The sequence below is a fragment of the Solanum pennellii genome, chromosome 6 (genome assembly GCF_001406875.1).
Source record: "Solanum pennellii chromosome 6, SPENNV200".
Classification (NCBI taxonomy): Eukaryota; Viridiplantae; Streptophyta; class Magnoliopsida; order Solanales; family Solanaceae; genus Solanum; species Solanum pennellii.
In genome coordinates, this window is record NC_028642.1 from 59,591,883 (window position 1) to 59,609,206 (window position 17,324).

Sequence of the window (17,324 nt, forward strand, 5' to 3'; positions counted from 1 at the left end):
AAAAGATAAACCAGTTTTTAATTTTAATTATAAAACATTCATGGTAAGTTGTAACTCCAATTCTGTTTTTTGACTTTTAGTTCATTTTGTATTTTCACTTGTCCTATTTATTTAATTTCTTTCACATTCTTAAAAGGCAATAAAAAAATTCTATCATGTTTGATATATTTTATTATTTCATTATTAGGGATATTTGATATATTTTATTATTTCATAATTAGGGATAAAAAAAAGGAGAAAATAGGGAAAAAATCATACCATGTGAAGAATCCAACTCTCATAGTTCAAACATTAAATTATTTTTAATATTGATTGGTGAAATTGAAAATTACCTTTAGTAGATATTTCTTTGACAATATGGCAGTTGGGTTGATTAAATTTTACCAATAACCAAAAAAAAAAAAACACATATTACTATTTTCCGACAAAACAAAAATATTGAGCGTGGAGCACGAATCATTTCTTTGATATTATATTTTCCTTTAAAGGACATAAGTACATTTACACCAAAACTCTTACGAAGAATTTTACATTTTGTACTTGATCTTGGCTAATGAGTTAGTATTATTAGTTTAGAAGGCATGAAGGAGTAAAACATACGTACATAATTTGTTTGATAAAATTGTTCACAACTTGAGAACGCATATTTTAACTACAAAAAATACAAAGAAGAGCACCTATGAAAATTGCAAATCTCCAACACTTGCAGCAAGTTCCATGACTTGTTTCATAAGCGCTCAGGGTAGCAGAAGAAATCAACAAAAACTCGCCTCTCTTCCTTTTGATGTTTGTAAATCTGTTTTATGATGAGGATATCATTTATTAGTTTCCATATACAACATAAGAAGAGCGATAATGTGTCTAATACCATAACAAGTACAGAGGAACAATTTGAGAAAGGCACTAATAATTAGAGATGGTGTCTACCAGGGGACAAAATTAAGAAGACTTGAGCTGAAAGCTTACATCTTTCTTCTTCAAGTGCTCACGGCTCACGTCTTCAATGGCACGAGATAGGTTCTTATTGTAGTCTTCCAATGTTGCTAGCTGCTTCATTAGTGTCTATATAGGGAAGGACATAAATGAGAAGTAAGAGAATGAAATTTACTGAAGTGCTAGGCGAGCAACCATCCACAACTTTTGCACCCAAAATGAGCATTATAACTAATGTGACTATTCACATAAAAGAGTGAGGGAAGCTAAGCAATAAAGAATATATGTTTTTCCAGGAAAAAAAAGACTGGTTCAACAGTCCACAAAAAAAAGGGCACTCAATTATGACTCCCATACATTATGGAAAGGCAGAGCGAAAAAACTCCTTCGTTAAGTAAACAGATACTCCTATTTAAAAGAAAGATATATAAACCTCGAAAGCCTTTGAGCATATAGAAAGAGGGGGAAAAGACAAATAGAAACCATATTTACAGAAAGCAAAGGGCATGATTGCAAATAATATACCTGAGGTGTTAAAATTGGTTGAGCAGTTGTTGATGAAGCAAACAATAGCTGCTGCAAACTTTGAAGAAGAGTGCACCTAATATATGACGTAAGAAAGATATAAGTTGTTTTCACACAATGACAGTTTTACATCTCAAATCCCCATCAGCATTTAAAATTAAAGAAATGCCATAATAAGGAGTACAAGTCCGTGCAGAGATAATAAAAGCAAAAGCAAACTCGGAATTCAGATAACATATACTTGTTTGAAGTATTATTTAAACAGGGAGACCTCAACCTACAAAACAGATCATGAAAGTTAAAAGAAATACGGTTTATGCAAAACGGGGTGATTCTTAGCCACCCTTGCTACATGGTGATCTAAAGTAACTTTTAAAGAGATTCCAGTATATAACCAGCCCCAAAAGATTTCAACACAGTTCTTTTAAAACTATCCAGTCCAAAACTCACATCTTCCATTAACAATTACTACAAACACATCCTCACGAATCTTTCAAGACATTTCACAGCTACATCCAAGGAAATTAAAATATTTTACTGGATCCTAGTTACAGGCCCTTGTAGTTCCAGCAAGTCATCACTTGTAAATGAAGACATAGCTGACCACTTGTCACAAAAAAGAGAAGAAATAGACAACTTATACAATTAAAATGACCTAGAAACAGATCAATAGGCAGAAAAAACTACTATTTTATGGTTTTCATTTTCCGTCTCAACACTGATTCATCAGAATAGTTGGTTTTTAATAAAGAAATTAAGTAATACTGCAGTATTGTCAAAGTGAATTATTTTATTAATAATTCAGATACCATTATTTATAGAAAACTACTAACCTCTAAATCCAAGTCACTTAAGACCCTGATAACTTTATTTAGAAACCCCAAAATAGCTAACTATTTTATTTCTGTAATACCCTGAAACATTTTCTCAACAAGGACTACACATGGTGATAAAATTGGTGTTCACTTAAGATCAAAAACGATATAAAAACATGGATAAACCAATGTGTTGGCAGCGCTATACAGGTCCATGTAAGAGCATATTGTGTAGAGATGTATATTGTGTAGAGATCTTATTGTAAAGCTTCAAAGCTCTTCCTAATGTGATTAATATTGTCAGAATATGGGAAAGGAATTATATAGAGACTGGTATAATTTGACAGAACTGAGAACTTACATTTTATTTATACATTGATCTCTATCCTGAGGAAGAGTATGTTCAAGGTCATATTGCAAAGACATTAGATCTGAACGAAGGCTTGATATCTGTTGAACAATGCCAGGTGCCGATACATATGTTGATGGACCAGCTTGGATATCTGAAAAATTAGTTAGTATTAATAATAACCCAGAAATGGTGAAGTAATATTTCAATGTCCAGATCCATTACTTGAATATAAATTTAAAAGGTCTCTGATGCCATGAAGTAATGTGTCGCGATCATCCACTGCTCCTTGTTCTTGAACATCAGATGCAGCTTGGATCAGTGCCATGCATCGACCCTAAAAATAAAGATGTTGCATGAGTGGACAAGTAAGAAAGCAAAGATAAATATTGTAATCCTACGTCCCAATTAAAGATCTTTTAAAATGCCTCAAAGGTATAACCATCCCCTGTCCATATTTCAATCGGCGTCCCACATTGCCTCTTGAACATGCATCAACCGGTAACACCAACTTGAGTTCCAAAGGTTCTTACGAAAAATCAAGCACTTCAATCAACCACACCAGTTAACAATCCTCAACCCCAAATTAATTGTGGTCATCTAAAAGAATTCTTTGTATCTATTTAACTACCTTCAGCTACATTTTAAATTATTCCATAAATTATCAAATTTTAAGACACACACAAACACGTCATGTTTGTTGCAAATAAAATTTTAAAACCGAAATTCCAGCTTCAGCTCTTTAATCGTTCAATTTATGAAAGTAAAAAGATGTATGGATGGCTAAGGGCATTATGGAAATTTTAAGGCTTAAAAAGGATGAGAAGGGACAAGCTGGTGAAGGTTCTTCAAGTTCAATTCAAGTCTTGTGACATGACTCATTCTACGCATATACTTACAACTCTGCCTTTTGTTGCTGACAGGTATCCATGCAGCTCAGACTCAATAACTTTAAGCAATGAAAATGCCCCAAGCATGGTCTTCTTTTCCAACTGACATGCTACTTTCAGAAATTGATGTCTTGAAACATGATTAATTAGATGATTTATGAACTGCAGAGAAACACTAATTAAGTAAGAATTACAAGAATTTCTAAGCATCAATGTACCAATTTAGAAAATGCTGCATGCCAAATTAGCAAAAGCGAGCAATCAATATCTGCTCCTATGATGGTTGTTAGTAGAATAAGTAAAGAAAAAAAAACTGTATAGGAAACTCATCACCCTGTCTTACACATACCCTTTTTTGCCTGTTAATGTAGAATTCTTGGCGCATGACCTTTAGATCATAGTCTCCTACATATTCCAGAAGAAATAGAATTCAACAAAAAAAATATATGCTAACCAAAATTTTAAGCTTTCATGGTCAGACGACAACATTATTACCTTCCAAGATGTATGTGTCTTGTAGCTGAGCCAGCTCCCAACAAAGATCAGGAATAGTCTGAAAAAAGAACTGCAGTAGGTAATATGCTCAACTTTGACATCCAAAAGACATCAAAGAATTCTAGACTATGTCTTGAAATTTAGAGTATGTCTGTTCATTCTGAATCAACCACAGCTGATATTGAAGCATCACCTAATCAACAATATGATAACTCTATCTCTAAGGGTGCTACCTGACATCTTCTCTTGTTCCATGACTAAGTAATAAATAGCTGGAATTTGAACAGAAGAGATAAGCCACGAGTGCTAGACAAACCTCGGATAATAACTTCTCTTCTTTGCGATATAAAATTGAGATTTCTCCAACTAGTTCAGCATGTTTTCTCCTGCAAAGAGACAGAATTTAATGATAAAAGTCGCCCACAAGTAAGGATATAACATTCATTTTTAGAAAAACAATGTTTACTAAACAGCAGAGTATCATTAAATAAAGAGATACCAACAACTACAAAGTTTATCAACAGACTGTAGATAAGTACATTCCACAATATTCCAAAATAAAAACTATTTGGGGATGTCACAAAAAGAAAAGAACTAGCTTCCAATGCATATTTACAATTGCAAGTCTTTCTATCTATTCCTCGTTATAGGGAAATTGTAATGCAATAGAAGCTTGTATTCTACGGCACAAATGTGAAAGTTGATTTATAGAACAACAAATGACACGCAATGACAATTCAGACATCAGTAACTTTTTTTGGGATTACGTAACCAATGTAAAATAAGTAAATAATTAAGCATGCAATATCTGTAGAATAAAATGATGCTTCTTAACCCTCTAAGTACACCCAGTTCCAGTTTCAGAGGATTTTCTTCCTTCTTTAATTTTGTCGGATAGAGGGATTTGGGGGGAAGGGGGTGGTAGGACTTGAGTTTAATTGGAACTCACCAATCATTTTGTAGAAGTGGAACGTGAAAATTTCCATATATTGTCTTGATATGATCACAATCCTTGATAGTACTACTATTCCTGTTTATGTTTACTACAACAACATACCCAGTGTAGTCAAATAAGTGGGATCTAAGGAGGGTGGGGTATATGCAGACTTATTACTAACTTTGTGGAGTAGAGAGGTTGTAACCGATACACCCTCGGCTCAAGCAAATATTGAGTTTTAGAGCAGCTTCAAACAAAAATGGACAAGTAAACACTATGTTTATGTGACACAATTTCCTTCTTAGTGTGTTACAAAAAGAGTGGCACACTTCTAAGTTATGATGTCACCCTGATACCCCTTAGAAATACAAGCAGCATAGCCTCATAGAATGATCATATGTCACTAACATCAAAATGCAATAATCTAAATAGAGAGAATACACCATGAACATGAACAGAAAAAAAAATATATCAGTTTTAGGTGCAGAAGAGTGTAGATGACATCTACCGAAGAGAATGAAGGTCCAGATGAATGTGAGCCTCATCTGATGTCACTTGACCCTTGAACGCAGTAAGAATAGCTTGTTGCTTAGCATTCTCAACCTGAGATTTTATCCATTGCGTCTCCCTTGGAACAAATCTATCACAAAGAAGGGCAACCATGAAACTGTGTTGACAATTTCTCAGAGATGATTCATGACTGACATACAGGGTAAGTATTTCCAAGTAGTTTAAATTCTAATGTTCTATATTTATATACTATAGGAACCACAAAAGTAAACTCTCTTCAACTTCTGATATTATGACAATTAATGTAGATGGCCAAGCATCCTGTTTCAAAAATGTCTGGGATATATCGCAATAAAAGCCAAAACATTTGATAGGAAATAGGTAACATAAAAAGTTAAGAAACATGAAAACAGAAAGTGAACTCCTATACATATTTTTCAGATAAGATATCTTTGCACATCCAATTAGAAACATAAATGGCTAAGATTAAAGTAAAAGACATGGTGCATACATGGAGCGAAGGCATTGCAATTCAGAAACACGCTGGTGGTGAGACTTTTCCAGATCTGCCACGTCACAATGAAAAATATTTACAAATCAACCTAACAACCACACATAATAGCCAGGAAGATTTCTCGAATTCTTGGGAGAAGAAATCTCTCCATCAATAAGTACATGAGCAAATCTAGATACAAACATACACCCGACTTACAGAAAAAAACTGATGTGAAAGGTGGTGTATGAATATAAAATACCTCGTAGTGAAACGTTTGATATGTCATTAAGGCTAACCCAGGAACATTTTGACTTCCCCTCCTCTGCAACTAATCTGTAGGGACCCTAAACCACAATAAACCAGTAATAGCAAAGTCAACACACTGAAATTCGATAAAATAGTTCTGGAAAGTGCAGATTAGATAGGAAGGGCCAAAATTTTCAGCTATGCAGATGAACATGTAATAGTTGGCTGGACAACACGTGCCTGCCAATCAGACGTGAGCAATGGATGGAAGGCCATGCCCACCAAATGAGATAACCACTACCTGTGAAAAAATTAAGGACTAAAAAGTAAAATATTTGATAGTCATTTAGGTAAAAACTTGACTTAGCATCCTCAGCAACCAATCAGACGGACCCTAAAAATCAAGTTGTACAATAAATGCACAAAAATTTTAGCCATTGGGAGCCAAGATAATCTAGCAGATTATATGGGACAGGTCAGCGCATTGGCCAGGCAAAGGGACATTTTCAAGGTTGGCAGAAAGGTTACAGACTGGTGATCCTAAGCCCTACTCATCTATGGTACTGCATATGCATAGCCACTATAAAATTCAGCATCTAAAAGTAAGATTGCATATCATGTACTATACAGCAAGAAACACAAGTCCCACAGTAAGCCTTCCTATATTCATAGAGCTGAAGAGAAAAAACTCAACATTATAGATATAACTGAAAACAAGATCATATAATATTTATTGGCTCGTTTCAAGAATTTTATCTTAAGAATAAGAGAAGTTCCAAGGAAGAAATCGATACTTTAGAGGTTAACAATTCAATGATCAGATTACAGTGACATTTTTAGCGTTATGTAAGTTAGACCTAAAAGAATTCATGGATTAATGAACAAGTAAAAAGCAACAAATATTCATGGATTAATGAACAGATAAAAAGCAACAAGTATTCATGGATTAATGAACAGGTAAAAACCAACAAGTATTCATGGATCAACACTAAGCAAAATCAGTTCACAGTTACGCATTATACCAAAATTGTGTGCAAACTTTAACTTTTATGTTGCTTCCACAACCCAAGTCCTACGTCTTAGGTTTGATGAGTCTCCAAATATACGTGATATTACCAACGTTAAGAAGATAAAAATGCTCACAGGGGAAAGAATCAAGTAAAATAATAGTATTGCAAACGTACTGTATCTAGATGCTCGGTAAACCACTGATTTAACTCCTTTATACAAGATGCATCCGCCAGCAGATATGCATGGAAGTCCGAATAAGAAAGGTATCTTCCGTCTTCTACAATACAAAAGAATCTAATATATCAAAGAAATTGTCCCAATAGTAAAAAAAAAATAGATAACCACCACCACCTCAATTCAGATTCTCATTTGACCTGCTAATGTTGGAACCTAGACGTCCAAGTGAGCTAAGCAATAGACTTACAGCTAGTCTGATTGAAATATGCAGCATATTTATAGAGTATACTCAAAACATGTGCACAATCACATCATTTTCAAAAGCGAAGCAGCAAACAGAACTCTTCTTGAAAAAGCATAATCCCATCTTTTTCTGGAGAATCTTAGTAGTCATTATGTACATTGTAAGAATTAGATCTTACAAAAGATCTCTAGGAGTGTGAGTTTTGACATCCAAACCAAAGCAATAGAAAATCTTCTAATTGATATATTCACCACACATACCCTTTAAGCAACAAGAGAAATTTTCTGAAATAGTCATAAGAAAAAAAATGGACGCACCATCCCCTGAATGATAGTGTGCCAACTCTTGCGCAGTAGAAGCCATCCTTCCAAGAACTGCATTCATCTATGTATAGTGAAGCATTTTAGTAAACCATTTTAAATTTTACAAGTATCAATATATGACCATTTCCCATCGGAAGTATACATTATGGTCACTGGCAAACCAGAAATTTAGAGACAATAAATATCGGATGCCTTCAACTTGGAGAGTGGACCTTTCGCAGCAAGTTTCTTTTATGTTACATTGCTCAATACTTTTCTGGTGCATTAACAAAAATAAATGACATTGATGAAGTAGGTTACCCAAAAGAATGCGCCAGAGAAATGCCAAATGGAATTACTACAATCTATACAGTATACAAGGCTCAAGACCTCTAATTATTTGATCCAAGCACCCATACATTGGGAAAGTTTTATATGTAATAGTAAAGAACTCTTGATCTTCCCAACACACTTCAAATCCTTCAAATGGATCTTTTCTTTCTCTTTCAAGGTCAATCCGCTTATCCATTTCCAGATTATCCTAAAAACACTTGAAGGTGCTACATTCCATGTTGCTTCTATCTCTCACCTGATCTCCCGTATGTTTAATCTGCCCGAAGGAGTTTTAGCATCTTAAATAAATAATCATCAGATAACAAAGCCAAAGAAGATGAAAACCACAAACCAGATGTCAAACCAGTTGTCAGATTGACATCTTCAATCTACCACTTAAACAAGCCAAGATTATTAATATTCGATCCTCTTCCCAAATTGTCTGCCGTCAAAATAGCATTCAACCTTTGTTTGGTCGAGTTGCAGGTAAAGCAAAAGAAGAGTTTACAGTGAGCCTGCCTACATAATCACCAGGCCTCACAGTCTTTAAAATATCGCACATTAACTGATTTACAATCAATAGCAACCTTACATATGCCATAATAGGAGATGATATTCTTTGTATAGACTGCGTGTAAATTATGCAAATAAGATAAAATAAGTTGCATTTAACTGGCATACCTCTAAATTCCTAGCTGAAAGGCTATCATCTGTGGTAGCCTGCTGTCCATTAAGAATAGAAGTTGCTGCAACTCGAGCCCTTTTTCCCTGAATCAATGTAGAAGCCTGCCCAGTGAGCATATCATATTGAGACTGCAGTCGTCTAAGCTGTTTCTGCAACTCCAATTCTTCAGCTTTTAATGCTAAAGTTGAATCTCTGATGATTAAGCAAACCATCAATATCAGAGAAAAGCAGAGGAAATGTAAAAACAAATTACTCTGAGACCAATCATTTTGATATACAAAGGAGCAAAGATGAGGTTCTAAGAATGTAACGGTTTACTTAATTTCCAAAAAATAGAATTCAGAGAGAGATACATCATCTTCATGTGCACGCTAAATTGCCTTCATCAACTCTCTGGTATGTAAGTTCCTTATCATATGCAGTTTCTCATTATGGAATAAAGATAATCCAGAACTAATGATTGATCAGATCAATGGGGAAATATAAACCACTGCTGTTGCATTCGAGGTAAGGACGAGAAGATTGGGCTTCAAATAGCTATGATCAAATCCCTGATGCATCATTCACAATATTTCCAGAAACACAACATAACATCTGAGGTGTGAACTCATAGGTAGCTGTTTCTAAGGATCTGCTAACTCCCGCAATCTGAGAGATTTTGCTTAGTGTATCCAAATGAAGGTATTGATTGGGAACAGATAAAGTCTCAAAAATAAGGAAAAGAGAAACAGAACACGAAAAAAAGTAAAGCTGAGATAAAAGGCATGTTTAACTAATTTTTTTAAGAACTGTTTAACTTACTATTACATCATGATTAAATACAATGCTGGATCAGTGATATGAAAGTATAGGCACATCACAATGTGAATGTGAATAGTTCAGAAACTAAAATTAAGTTAACAATGTAATTTTGAGCATTAATACGCACTCAAATTTTGACATAGATTAGAAAGGTTAAGCAATAAAGAAAAACAGATTTAAGAGACAATAGTCATCACATTATATCCTTTAATCCTTCTTCACTTCCGAAAACTGCCTCTTGGTTTTCTCTCCTCATTGAGAAGGCTGAAATGCTGTCATAAGCAAAGTCTAGATCTTCTCCCTGCGAATTCATTGCACAAATGAGGGTGTTTGTATGCACATAGTGGTTAGAAGGAATGAAGAAGGACATGAAAGCAATTCAACTTTTATTAAATGAAACTGCTAGTGAATAAAATATCTATATGTACATATATTATAAACATAAGCATAAGTACCTACAGTAGATACATTGTGTTGAGTGGTTCCCCCACCAACCCAACCCACCCTTAATAACAGCAACCCAAAAAATATACAATGAAAGCATATAATGAGGTTAAAAAAATCTTAAGGATGACAAATGATAAGTAATTATCAATAGTAATGGTTCTAGATATTACAACACATCTTGCAACTTCAAAGAACCTCCAGAAATTTTTTCCTCTCTTCTGAAAAGCACCCGAAGTACAACAACAACATACTCAGTTTAATCTCACAAGTGGGATATGGGGGAAAACCTTGACAAACAGGTATAAGCTTTCTTAACAATTGAGCAAAGGAGCATGCTTAATGCAAACACCCTAACGAATATATAACAGCATTTGTAATGTATACCATAGGAGGCATGAAGGCACCTTTAACCATACCACCAAATTCTTGAGGTTTCAACCAGACTGAAGCAAATCATTTTTATATGAAAAGATAGTTTCACTCGGCGTTAATTACTTTTTGTTGTGGGGTGGGGTGGGGTGTATTACAACGTACCTCCAACAGCTTCTCCTCATGTAAAAGATGCTCGTACCTAGGTTACAGAAGACAATAATTAAAAGGATGAATAGCTTGTTCCGTCAATAGAAATAGAGAATTATGACAGATGCAAGAAAAGGAACTTGTCTAGAAGGATAGGATAGAGTAAACAGAGTCAAATATAGTGAAGTCAAGATGAATTCCATAAGTAATATATTGTCCAGAGATGTCATTTCAAGCAACTGAAACATTTCGTGTTCTGATTCAGAACGAGGATAGAGTCATATTGACCAGTTTTACTTTTTTCCTCTTTTCATATGATTAGTTTTATCAAGAGATGAAAAATAAGTGAAAACAAAGATCGGACTAAAATGATCATGACCATAAGACAAAATTAAAAGATATTCGTAACTAAGAAAAGCATTCAGTAATTCCTAAAGGGAAGTTCAAGAGGTAATACAACTAATACTATTGTGCCTCAATCCTAAGCAAGCTAAAGAGATAATAAAAGTCGAAAATGCTTTTCAGTAGAAATTCACAAGTATCAGTGTGTAACTCATTGAACTATAAACGCATCAATTACATCTAGCCAATATATCCTAAAGCTTCTATGGCAAATGTCCAAGATAAAATATAGTTCTAAAGAAAGAAGAGAAGGGAAGTCCACTTCACAAGATGGAGTTTTGCAGATATGCTCTTATTCATTCAGGACTAAAAGCCGAAGCATAACTAATAACAATTATGTTACATACCCATTAATAATGTCAAAGACGTTCAAATGACATTGAATATTGAATATAAACAAATTCGACTGCAAGGTTGGTAGTAAGTACAGCTTCCATATAGAATGTCTAGACACCAGACGTTTTTCCACTATTTAAATTACACACACAACTAGATCAATTATGTAAAAGATTAAACATAAGACTTTAAATTTGCACAGCTTAGTAACTTTGCAAATTAGAAAACACAATAAACTGATAATTTAAACAGCTTCCCATGAATCCGATATAATAAATAGAACTGTAAATTCCCATTTATCTTTGGAGATGTCCAATTTACACAAAACTGTATACAAGTACAGAAGAAATCATGGACTGTTACTCAAATGACATTGCTTAGTAACATCAAAAAAATAAAAATAAGAATAAGAATAATAATAATTTAACAACGAGCTTGATACTAAGTACAACTTCCGATACACAAACAAACAGAATTATAGATTGCATTTTAGCTCAAATTTTGACGCTTAGATTAAATTATACAACCAAACAAATTTAATTAGCCAGAATGTACGAAGAGAAAGAAAACAAAAGAGAGACTTCACAGAGTGACTTCAGAGGGGGAAAGGACATTGGAAGGACGAAGGCTGGAGCAAAGCCAATCGAGGACAGGTCGAGCGTCGTCGTACTGGAAAGGCCACTCGAAACTATCAGGATCAAGTGATTCATGAGCTTCGTATCCCAATTCCCCAAGCAATGTGCATAATTGAGCACTGCTCATACTTCACTGCTGGTTTGGATTGGAGTTGTCAATTGGTTAAAATGGCCGCCGGCCGGGAGATGTCTTTTTTGCCGCCGGTACTGACCTAATTTGGGAGATGTTTCAAATTTAATTTGTTTTCTTTTTCCCTCTCCTTTTTCATTTTCAATTTCATGATTCAACTTCAACTTTTTAATTTTAATTTTGATCTGAACATGTAAGTATATTTTGATTTTAGTACTATTTGTATTTTCATTTGCCCTACGTATTTCTTAAAAAAAAAATCCACATCCTACAAGGCCATAAAAAAAACCACAACATTGATATTGCATAATCCAACAATTAGATTTGTTTTATATTGATTGGTGAAAATTAGAAATTGACTAATTGACCTTAGGCAAATATTTCTTTGACAATATAATAGTTGGTTGATTGAATTTTACCAATAACAAAAAAAATATGCATACTAGAACTTTGTTATATTTATAATAGATTAATAGTTTCCGACAAAACAAAAATATTAAGTGATTTATGAACATAGTTAGATAGTACTTGTTGTTGATAAAGAATACTCCTATATCTCATAAAATTCAGGTACTTTAAGCTAAAATCCACTTTCAGTTCTATAATATTAACATTTCCATATATTCAAACTTCAATTCGAGATGAGCACAAGCACGGACAAACACTACTACACTTTTCAAGGTCTGCAACCCAAAATTGCTAACATCTCTTATTGTAACATTGGTATTCAGACCAGCTTTTGCACACCAACATAGAGGTATCGGCTAACAATGTCCTCCAGGTTTGAGCATAACATTCTTTTTACTCGGCTGAAATTTGAAGTTGAGAGAACTCGTAGCTCTCCCCACTCCATGATCAATTCAAATGACAGAAAGTCTCAGCAACATAACCATAGAAGCCTGTGTTGTAGGTGCAGTAGCAGTTCATTTACAATCCCAAGCTACCATTGTTGGAGAAAAGTTCTATGGGCAATAGGATAAGGTCGCAAAATAGAGTAGGGAAACAACACTATCAAAACAAATAGCATACCAATAGAATACAACAAGTGAGATCCGAAGAGGGTACAGTGTAGTTAGAACTTACTCCCCCCACTTCATAGAGGTAGAGAGGTGGTTCCGAAAGACCCTGAGCTCAAGTGCAACAAAACACAAAGTACTTTATGAAAAGGGAAATATGGTAGAGAGTAGGGAAAGAAGAAGAATTGAAGAATATGTACTATTTCAAATCCACCAACGCATAAAGCAAAATTACTTATTGCCACTATATTTAAAACTTTCATGTACAAATAGTGTAACTTTTATACTATCAAGACACTTGAAAGTCATTTACAAATAAGTTCCTATAGGAAATCTTAGATTCATAATTAGGAAACAGGCATCAAAGGATGATAAACTACCTATAATAAACTGGCTAAAATATACTAATAACATAAAAAACTTTTGCAGTTTTAACTTAAATTCTTGCCACTAATTTAATCATCAACAGGACAATGACCATCAACATTTTAAGAACATCAGCAGCACATGTGCTGAGAAATCATAGATGATGAAAGTGAAAAAGGTTTATACTCAAGGAAGGACTGTGAGGATCACAAATTACATCTTCCAATAATCATACCGAACTGCATAAAGAATATGTCACCGTCTTGCAGGATAGCTGCGTGGAATATAGGGCATTAACCACAATAATGGCAGACTACAAAGTGAACCGTGCATCAAAGAATAATAACAGAAAGAAAGTCACTCTTGCACAATTCACGTAACTCATGGTAACCATACTTCCATTAGTATGATACTATCTATGTCAACTTCCCAATCAAGACAACCCCCAATGTCAGGGAATGTGATGTGCTAAGTCGCTGCAGATAGAACTACGATAATGTCCACAATCAATAACACTAACACCCAATTCACTTGTTAAAAAACAAAGGAACATAGAAGAAGAATAACTTTGCTCGTGGATTCTAATTTCTATATACTGTTCACTTTTACAAATAGAAATCTATTCCATCAGCAATCTCGGTTTGGAAGCTGAAAATGCAAGGCATTACAAAGACACTAAAAAGGGAGAAAATGGAAAAGCTTGTCAAATATAAAATAGCATGGCTCTCAAGTTCATTATTTGAAACACATACTCTGAAGAATCGAGATCTTCAGAAAGAGATCATAGGTGATGTCTTAGAACCACACTTCTGATCACGAAGAATTGGTTAATATTCAGTTTACTCATCCTCCTCACGTTAACCCTGTTGACATTCCCACGAAGCATAACACAACTGACAATCGGCATTTAAACTTCAGCACCCATAATAGTACACAAATTCAGATTGCAAGGAAAAAAAATATCGCTCTTACTACTAGTCCAGTGTAGTAGAAAATTCATCAGTGGCAAACAGCCACTATATTCGCAACCCATTAATTAGCTTCTCATTCAAGTATATAAATAACATTTGAGTGTCACCAAAATTTCTGAAATCAACATTACAACTACAATACCGTCGAAACTCTTAACACACGCGTAATAAAATACTAACATAAAAAAAATAGATTTTTAAAAGCATCATTGGTCCTTACACCATATGTTGCCAATTGCCTCAGTACGATCCCCTGCTGCTGTTAAGAATTGAACCAAGTGTACCCAAAACTGCAAAAGCCAAAAGAGGACTCACATCCAAAGTGTCAAAAATTGGGGGAATTATGTTCCTGAAGAGATTCAGATAAGGATCACAAAGGTCCCTAATAGCTGACAATGGCTGCCTGTCCCAAGGTATATTCGGAAACCAACTGAGCAAAACCCGAACCATCAAAACCCCACTGTATATATCAAGCCATTTCGCCATTCCAGCAGCAACCACGGTGAAAGGGGTATTCAATCCTCCTGTTGTAGACTGATTCCTAAGGGCAGCGAAAAACATTGGCCCCGCAGAATACGCCAGAGATTGCCCCAGTCCATTGAAGCTCAATTTTTGGAAAATCAACTTCGATACAGCTAAAGTGACTGCAAAGAAAGTTGTAATCGTACGCGTAGAGCTAGTGATTAAAGGGTCAGATTTCGTAGAGGGGTTTTCGAGAACAGTTGAGGATGATGCCGAAACTGTGAATTTTTTAGATTTAAGAATGAGTAAAGAAGGAGCTGCGAGTGAATTTGACCGTGTGAACAATGAAATTGTTCTGGGTTTCGAGTAGATTAGGGTTGAAGGAGGAGAGAGGATGGTAGTTCTGGGAAGATTTGGGTTTTGGAGAATTAGGGTTTGAGAAGCCATTGGAGTTGCTCGAGTTTTTCTCAAAATTGATTTTTGAGGTATAGAATGGTTTCTTTGAAAGACCCGCTAAGATTGGGTATTAGTAGTTTAAAAGGGCCTGTTTGGTTGAGAGTGATTAACAAGAAGGAAAAATAACTTAAATACACAAGTTTAGTATTCTCTAATTTTTTCTTCTTTTTTTAAATATTACATAATTTCTTTTTTTTTTAATTTTAGTAGAAGTTTAGAGATACATAGCCTTCTCTCTCCTATAACACACACTTCCCTAATATCATGCCTATTTTTTTTTCCACTAAAACACTCAATCTTCTGAATTACTTTTTGAATTTTGAATTATTAATTTTAATTAAAAACGTTTCACAACATTTAATATGAAATTTTGAATTTCAAAATTCAAAAAATTTAAAATTTCTGAAAATTGGACCATTGTTCTCTGGTTCTTCTTCTTCTTACTCCATCATCCGTCTATAGTTCTTCTTCTTCTTAATCCATCATCTGATCTTATTTTCTTTTTTCTTCTTCTTGTTCATTGCTATATTACATCAGCCGTCTCTAGGTCTTCTTTTTCTTCTTACTCCATTCTTCTTTTTTTCTCTTTTTAAATTTTTGTTCATTGTTCTATTACATCATAGTAATGGATCCTTTAACTAATAGAAGGATTTACGATTCAGACGATGAAAATTAGAAAGAAAATAGAAAAAAGTCTTTGCATGATCCTATGAATGTTCGGAAGGATTCAAACAAAGATTTTGGAGAATCATCTAAATCAAAGGTTGACAAAATACACCAAAAAAAGAGAAAAGAAGCAGGAACCGTTGTTATTGAAATTAGTAAAAAATTTAGTAAAGGAATCTCATATGTATCATGAATTTTTGAAAATCGTTATCATGTATCAAACAATAAGTTTAATACATAAGTACTCAGTGTGTTATAGTGTGTTAGTCGATGCATTGATACATGAATTTGATGTGTATCATATGATTTTCTATGTATCACGAGTTTTTGAAAATTGTTATCATGTATCAGTAAAAAAGTTTAATAACTGGATGTTCATAAAAATGTCTTCAAACTAGATGATATAATCTTGAATTTTCAAAATTTGAAATTGTTATCCAATTACGTGCTGAATTAATGCTTATTAATGAACTGTTACCGTAATTTAAGCTGATTTAGATAACAAATTAAAATATTTCGTTTTTCCCCCTTTTAATCTTAACAGTTTAAAGTTACTGTGTATCATTTACCATGTATCACAACATACTAATGTATCACGCCACAACAGTTTTAAGGGATTATTAGTAAATACTAAATTTATCGGGACAAAATGTAATTATTGTATTACACTATGGGATTCCTTAAATTTATACTAACAAGAATAGCATCTTGAACTTGTGATTTTGGTTGGAAAAACTATACTGCTAATTAATTAATAATTTCATACTACAAAATTTCATCATTTCAAGTCAGATATACGTATATTTATTTTTGCAATCATATAGTTTAAAATAGGGAGAGAGAGGGAGACAGAGCTACATTTCAGATATATTTAAATCAGGCTAGATACATTGTATTTGGTAACTCATATACATGGAGAGAGGTGAGCAATAGAGGTGTGTGGCGAGCGAAATAGCATAGAGGCGAGCAAGAGAGTCAGATACATGTAAATCCACTTGAATATGGTGTAATGTGTATGTAGAGCAAATTACACATTGATTTGATCTGTTGTATCTAGACGTATTTGGACACACTAGATACATGCATCCAAAGTCTAAAATTTGGTAAGCTTTGTAATATTACAACTAATATGACTCTAAGTAATTAGTTCTTAAACTAGCAAAATGGTA

At 34.0% G+C, this 17,324-nt stretch overlaps 2 protein-coding genes across 4 annotated transcripts; both read right to left on the minus strand.

Annotated features, from left to right (window-relative positions):
• Positions 1–442: 442 nt before the first annotated feature.
• LOC107023619 (AUGMIN subunit 3-like) lies at positions 443–12,388 on the minus strand. Of its 3 annotated transcripts, none has more exons than XM_027917839.1 (18): positions 12,066–12,388; positions 10,731–10,767; positions 9,947–10,050; positions 8,945–9,140; positions 7,946–8,012; positions 7,381–7,484; positions 6,210–6,294; positions 5,966–6,020; positions 5,453–5,584; positions 4,324–4,393; positions 4,008–4,065; positions 3,862–3,917; positions 3,522–3,674; positions 2,848–2,959; positions 2,635–2,776; positions 1,459–1,534; positions 967–1,062; positions 443–796 (listed from the first exon to the last, which is right to left on the minus strand). In XM_027917839.1, exons 1-18 carry the CDS (start codon positions 12,161–12,163, stop codon positions 728–730), a joined length of 1,710 nt encoding a protein of 569 aa, XP_027773640.1. In that variant the 5' UTR covers positions 12,164–12,388; the 3' UTR covers positions 443–727. The 3 variants fall into 3 exon arrangements, with proteins under 3 accessions (XP_027773640.1, XP_015079851.1, XP_015079852.1); XM_015224365.2 differs by having other exon boundaries at positions 12,040–12,388; XM_015224366.2 differs by having other exon boundaries at positions 12,035–12,161.
• Positions 12,389–14,585: 2,197 nt separating this feature from the next.
• Positions 14,586–15,564, minus strand: LOC107023776 (ylmG homolog protein 1-2, chloroplastic-like). Its single transcript, XM_015224572.1, has one exon. The coding sequence runs from the start codon at positions 15,478–15,480 to the stop codon at positions 14,812–14,814; it is 669 nt and encodes a 222-aa protein (XP_015080058.1). The 5' UTR covers positions 15,481–15,564; the 3' UTR covers positions 14,586–14,811.
• Between the last annotated feature and the right edge of the window lie 1,760 nt (positions 15,565–17,324).